Source organism: Vollenhovia emeryi, unplaced genomic scaffold (assembly GCF_000949405.1).
Source record: "Vollenhovia emeryi isolate VEMERY1.0 unplaced genomic scaffold, V.emery_V1.0 DF939131.1, whole genome shotgun sequence".
Classification (NCBI taxonomy): Eukaryota; Metazoa; Arthropoda; class Insecta; order Hymenoptera; family Formicidae; genus Vollenhovia; species Vollenhovia emeryi.
Window position 1 is genome coordinate 1,665,480 of NW_011967235.1, and position 7,334 is coordinate 1,672,813.

The window sequence follows — 7,334 nt, forward strand, 5'->3', positions numbered from 1 at the left end:
TTTCCCGTTTCCGCGAGAAGAAAGAGATCACGGGGGATGGAGGAAATTGACGAAATGTCCAAGTTAATAAACTTCACGTTCGTTCAAACATCGGATGCATTTCTTTCGAATTTACCATTCGACAGACGGGATGGCGATGGAAACGGCGGTGAAAGAGTTTCCGTATTGCTCAATCAACAGCCATCTTTGTGTTCGAGGCTTGTGTATGACGTGCGATAATGGCACTGCAAATGATTTCTGACACCACGTCTGCGATCTGCCGCGAACTTGATGGTATCGTTGCGCCCGGGCACGTATATACACTCGTATCCAACAACAATAGAGCCCTCATTCCTGGTGACAATCTGCAAAGCCCGGATGACGCGTGGGCAATGCAACCCGTGCCTCGCCTAGACAAATGCACAATACAATGCGCAATGTAATCGCCTAATGGCGACAGACACGTGTCTACCTACGAGCCGAGAGAAAGCAGGAAGAGGACACGCATAGGATACGCGAATCGTCTTTAGTTTCAAGGTCGTTGATGACTGAATACTCGCGATGAGCAGTCGTCTTATCCTTTAATCCGATTCTCCTGTCACGAAACGCGTGACATTGATGTTGCACGATCAACAGTACATTACGATAATTGATCATTCTTCTCGCGCAGTGTTTTCTGTACGCAGTTGGAAAATTTTGTTTTCTTGTTTTAAAAAATGCCGGTTAAAATTTTTATGTTAAATGTTTAACACATTTATGTGTTAATTTAACATATTGCTCTTGTTGACCTCAAATGTAAAATTATTAAAACGACACAATGTGTACTTATTTTTTAATCTGACACAATACATATCATCTATATTCTTAGTAACAAGATTTATCTGTTAAAGTTTACAGAATAAAATATTGATTTTGTTCTATATAACATAAGTGAGGGTGATTTCGAACCGTCATTTGACTTGCTACACCTGTAAGATGTAAAAATTACATTGTTTAAAATTCATTTTGTCATTAAAAATATGTTAATTTTACACAAAAATTTTTTTCAAATTATTTTCAGATTTGCATTTATTTTATGTTCAAATATTAACAGAGTATTCGTGTGATCATTTAACATATTCATATTATGTTAAATTAACACAAAAATTTATGTGGACCGTTTGGTGCATGTAACATCTGTTAAATTTATCACACATTTTTCAACTGTGTATCATTTATGGTATATATTATAATTTTTAAGAGGAAACCGATGACAGTTTGCGAAATAATAAGGTTTATGAATCAATACTAATCCTCGTCGAGATAAATTCTATCATTCGCTTTTGAACAAGATATAATGTCAATCGTGTATGCGATTGTACGCTTTAGCGGGATAGCAGAAGTAAATATTATACCAAGATATCGATCCGATCTATTGTTGTTGCGACTACCGATTGCGTGAATAGACCAAGGTAAACATAACGCGCGAGACCATAGACGGATGCGTTGAAATGGAGCAGCGTGACCCTCGAGCCGCATAACTTGACTTGCGGCGGGGTGAGACGTTAGGTGCACTAGTGTCACTAACACGGTGACTGACTTAATGCTGATAAATCGACGAAACGTCACCTCAGCTCGCGGAGAATGTTTGGCGTGTCCCGTGCCCCGCCCTTGGGGTTGGCGGGAGCGTTGGGGCCCGTTCGGGGAGACAATGCCCCTATAAAAGCGTGGTGGACACCGGTCGATGACAGCCACATTCACCTCAGCCATCGAGGCAAATTTTCCCGTTGTAACCACCGATTGTTGCCCCCTTTCGTCATGTGCGCCCTGGTCGCGATTCTCCTCGTAGCAACTCTGTCGGTGGCAACCGCGGCGCCGTCGGGCTATTTGGGCCACGGTGCCGCGTTAGCCGGACCGATTCTAGGACCCGCGGCTCTTACAGGTCCTATTAATGGACCGTCCGCACTCGCCGGCCCGGTGGTAGGACCCGCGCGCATATCCGGAGCGGTCGATGGTGGTGCTGTCGTTACTGGTGCTGTAGCTGGACCGTCGGTCGTTTCCGGTAGCGTCGCTGGGCATACGGCGGTGGTCGGTCCAGCCCTTGGCTATGCTTCACCAGCCTTGGGATGGCCAGCTTATGGTAAGCCACAATGAATTATTATTATCAAATAAAACGACAATGAGCTGTATGATAACGTGACGGATGTTGTTAATCATTCCTAGCTAAAAAGGCTTTCAGAAATTACAAAAGAATTTTTAAATATGAGCAGTTTGATATATATGATTGTTTGTTATGTGAATATGATTTTAATAATTAACCGATAAATTGGAACGGATATTTCATCTCATTTGCCAGAGCTATTGTTGGCGAACAAATGTTATACCGGTCCAATGTAAAATGTTGCCAGCGTTTATTATTCTCATAATTCACATCTTTTCCGATTCTACAGAACCTTGTTTATCTGGCTTCAAATGTTATTAATCATTCCTAGCTAAAAAGGCTTTCAGAAATTACAAAAGAATTTTTAAATATGAGCAGTTTGATATATGTATATGATTGTTTGTTATGTGAATATGATTTTAATAACTAACCGATAAATTGGAACGGATATTTCATCTCATTTGCCAGAGCTATTGTTGGCGAACAAATGTTATACCGGTCCAATGTAAAATGTTGCCAGCGTTTATTATTCTCATAATTCACATTTGCGATCTTTTCCGATTCTACAGAACCTTGTTTATCTGGCTTCAAATCTACATCGAGTCCACTCTTTGATCTAACATTGATTTTATAATTTTTCAACTCAATAAATGTTACTTTATAACGATAAGGTCTTTTAAGATTTAATTTTATCTTTAAATTTAAAAAAAATACGTTTTACGCCAAGTACTTTAATAATATCATTGAACTTTTCTCTAGATAATATATTATTTTAATCACAATCGTACTAAATCAAAATAATTATTTGCTTGTTTTGAGTTTCTGACTTTAAATGTTTAAAAAGTTCTTGTTAAAGAAATCATTATTTTGTGTATGAACATTGAAAATGCTCGCTTATTTGTGCAAATGTGTATAAGCTAATTCTTTGTATTTTTTAGGAGGATACGGAGGATACGGAGGATACGGAGGATACGGAGCAGTGCTTGCCGGTCCTGCTGTAGGTCCAGCGGCTCTCGCTGGACCTATCGCAGCTCCAACCCTGATCGCTGGCCCATCCGGTAGCATCAGTGCTGGACACAGTGGATTAGGCGGTATCATTCGTGGATATGCGTCTGGACATTGGTAATTTACGTCACTTGGCAATGTGAACTAAGGACCTCCGCGACTGATTTCTCAGATACCCGCAATCTCGATCACGACCTGCAAAACGATCTTGTCATTCGAATTTCCCACCATCGTATATCTTACATATGTACATAACTAAGTTTCGTACATATAACGTTATATGTAATAATAATAATAATAATAAACGCATGGCACTTCCGGAACAAAACCATCTGCCCGTTGTTCTTCCTTTTCGTCTTTTAATTATTGATTTATGATTATGAATTTATATATTCGCGGTATATTAAGCTCTAGAGTCTCTAAAAGGAAATGTTTTTCTGAACATTAAAGAGGAGAAATTATCGAAGAGTAGCACTTTTTAATTTTATATACATCCTCGCGATGAGTTCGTTATCTTATTGTAAGTGAAATACCAAAATTGCAAGACAATTCTAAACCCGATTAAAAGGGAACCGATGTTAAAGGGACGTAACCGTTTCCGATTCTCTTGTGAGATAATTATGTGCGGCAGTATTGGTAAACGAATAAAATTCGAGCGGGTCCATTGTTTTGACATGTACAATATCTCCTTAGAAGCTAATAGGGTTTGGTACTGTCGGTCAACGGCCTCTATTTCGCGGTCCATTGTGCTACCATTGGTGCCGAGGTCTCTATTGCGCGACGATACCAGTCCACCTTCTCCGGTAATTGTCGGAAATTGCCTCAACGCTATACCAATCAGCCGTGTATTCTCCCGCGTAAAGGGTATGGGGCGTTCGCGCGGATATCGAAGTATTTCCCTTTTCGTCTCGCTTCCCGATGCACATTCGCGTGACATTCTGCGCATACCAGTCCTTTAATCTCCGCTTTTAATCACGGCCAGACGAATGCAAGACGCTGTTATAACGATTCCGACGCGTCACCGTCCGCGCACTCGTATTTTCCATCTAGCTTTTGTGACCGCGAAAATTGTGGCAAAATCCACGCGTCCACGCGCACATTACCATCTCAAAGACACCGGCTCTACCACCGCTTAGAAAAACGTAGTTTTGTGCAATAAGTGCGTACAAATTCTTATCAAAAATGGACCAGGTTGAAACCTTTGAAGGCACTGTCGTATGGAAAATAGAAAAGGTGTGTGAGAAAATATGTATGTGGCATATGTTAATAATAGTACGGTTAATATGCTGTCAATACTCTCGAAAGTTTTTGGAGTGAAAATAGAACCATGGGGTGAAATATTCGCACTTTTTCTTGATGAAATAACGATTTTTATCAAGCCAGCTGGACAATATGTTATTGTTGAACAGAAAACATATTATAGAACAAATAGAAGTACTCATATACGAGATAAATTGCAATATATTAAACTTAACGACAAGTGGAAAACACATTCAAACAAAGTTCTGCTCCGCTCACAACTTTGCATTATTATTAAACGATATTAATAATACAGCACGCACGTGCTTGTATAAATGTTGCGCATACTTGCATGAAAGTAGAATACAGCATTGTTAACTTTTCATTAGCACGCGAATATATAAAACAGAGCTGCACGAGGATAGATATCTATAAAAGACTAATTCCTTTAATCGTTAATCAGAAATATCTAATTGGTACCACTGACTGTTCTTTTCTCTCTCAGATTTAATGTTATACCAATTCCAAAATCTTTGAAAAATTAACAATACTACTAAAGGTAATAGTTTTTTTTTTAAATCAAATCATGCATTCTAACTATTCTCTTATATACAGATTTTCGTGACCGCTGTAAAGATAGTCGTCTCGATCAGTCCAGAACGTCGTTGTCGGTTGAAATCTCGAACGCAATGATGCAGTTCTGTAATCCTTTAGGAAATGGCATAAGCGTTGCAAGACCTGTTGCACCTGCGGCTGTCACAGTTGCATCAATTTCACCCTTCGTTGTCGAACTTGCATTCCGTGATCATAATCGGCCCGGGTTCCGTAGCTGTTGTTGAGACCGTTGCAAGTCCTGGAGCTGCGATTGATCCTGCTTACAATAGTAATCGGTCCATCAGCAAATTCCGCTGGTCATAATCGGACCCGTTTTGCAGCAGTCGTAAATCTTGTAGCAGGTAACGTCTTTTGGCATTCATAAATAGTTTAAAGTATTAAATTTTCTGTAGTTACTTTCACTGCCAAGATAAACAAATAAAAAAATTGTTTAATATTATTTATTGTAGCTTCGTTATGGCTGAACCTGTAGGAGAGGTGGTCGCACCACTTGCTACAATTGTTAATGGAATTGTGGTCAGACCCATCTGGCGAAGTAGGACGACGAAGGCACGTTCGTCAAAAATATAGACATCCCAGCGATTTCTCAATAAAAATTGAATTTTCGGTAACAATTATTTCAAATTACTATTTCAAGATCTTAGACATAAAATTGGATTAAACGTCTGGAAAATATTCTTTTATTTGTACTTATTTTATCAAGTCAAGATTACATTGTGGCTAGTTTAACGTGTTTTGTAATAACTTTTTAATAGAAACGTTTAAAAAATCTTTACACAAATAACGTTTCTGTGATGAAACGAGGAATAGATAATAATCTCGCGTCACAACAAATTATACAATTTTAGACTTCAAATACATTTGGAAGCGGGTGACAAAATGTAACGTCTTTATACAGCATTGAATTATTATTATTCATTTCGAGAGTGATAAAGCGCGATGACGATCATTATTGCGAACAACTTGGGTACACGTTCATATGATTCAGCAAATAAAACGCGCTGCGTTGCGCCTATCTTTGTCAACATCACAGCAAATTATCTGCATTTAACTGCTATTTAACAAGCTTATTGTTTAACAGCGATTACCATTACCAGCTGCAGCTGTAGGCAATCACTTTTACCCGGGTGTCCCTCGAAACGTGGCAATAATTTAAGCCAACTTAAAAATAAATTAAACTAACTTTTTTAATGATTATAGAAAAATTTCATTAATTGTATTAATATTATTTAAATAATTAGAATAATCTTAAAAATTTTTCTTAATGTTTATTTTAATATTATTACTGGAAAGATCGAAATATTTTAACGCTATCGCTTTTCTCTCTTGTTAGAAGTTGCTTGTAAATATACTTTATAATGGGAAGAATTGCTTATGAGAAAATCGGTGAGATTGCAACTGGCAATCCGTGGAAAATCCGCGAAAGAGGATTGAAAAAGTCACCGTGGAAATACAGTTGCCGAAGTTACCCGTAAGCGCGTGCAAACTTTATTGTACTTCATCAACCGAGTGGTCGAAGGGGCGCTTGTTACGTCGGAAGTAGTCGTCGCCGCGTGCTTGATGAGAAAAGTTTAATCTACTAGTCCGTAATGCGTTTTTGTGTCACTCGTGAAATATGAATCGAGCTGTTTTTGAATAATGTCGCTGCCGTTAATTTCGTATTCAAAGTAAATAATAAGTTGCTATAAACATACTTTGGATTTTTCATGAAACTAAATTTTCGTGTATTTGATTTCAATATCATTTCAATTGTATATCCAATCATTCAAAGTCTAATGTAGAAATGTACTCTGGGCATAAATGAATGCATTACAGTGGCATAACGTTTTAACTTTTTTCACGAATTGTTGTTTCTCCCGACTTCCAGAAAAGACGACTACATAAAACGCTACGTGGAGTCGCACGACAACGTTAACCGTCGAGCTACCCATGCACTACACGTCCGAAACGAACCGAGTTATGTAAATTTGCGTGCATGCAACTATGTATCCGTTTTCATTGATTCGGGACGGATGCGTCATTGATATTGTTCTCAAATCACTCGACGTGCTGACATGGGACACAAGTATGAACGCGCAGCGATAGTAGCCGACGATAATACGCTCGATACGATTATGCTCTTGAAGTGATACGATCCGATTCGAAATACATAGATTGATTTATTACGCGTTCATCAATACGTCTGAATTACTTGCATGACTTTGCATGAACAATACATCATGTCGCATATACGTATACACACGCGCAAGTAATGCCTGTCTTTACATGCTTGATCTTTCGAACTCAAATAATTGCACGTAAAATTATTGAATTTATTTTCCAGCTAATTTTTCTGACTATGTAATATCACTATGAC

General features: G+C 38.5%; 1 protein-coding gene across 1 annotated transcript; it reads left to right on the forward strand.

Moving 5' to 3' along the window:
- Positions 1-1,776: 1,776 nt before the first annotated feature.
- LOC105568150 (tetra-peptide repeat homeobox protein 1-like) lies at positions 1,777-3,245 on the forward strand. The gene is made up of 2 exons (XM_012023572.1): positions 1,777-2,098; positions 3,088-3,245. Exons 1-2 carry the CDS (start codon positions 1,777-1,779, stop codon positions 3,243-3,245), a joined length of 480 nt encoding a protein of 159 aa, XP_011878962.1.
- Positions 3,246-7,334: the final 4,089 nt, after the last annotated feature.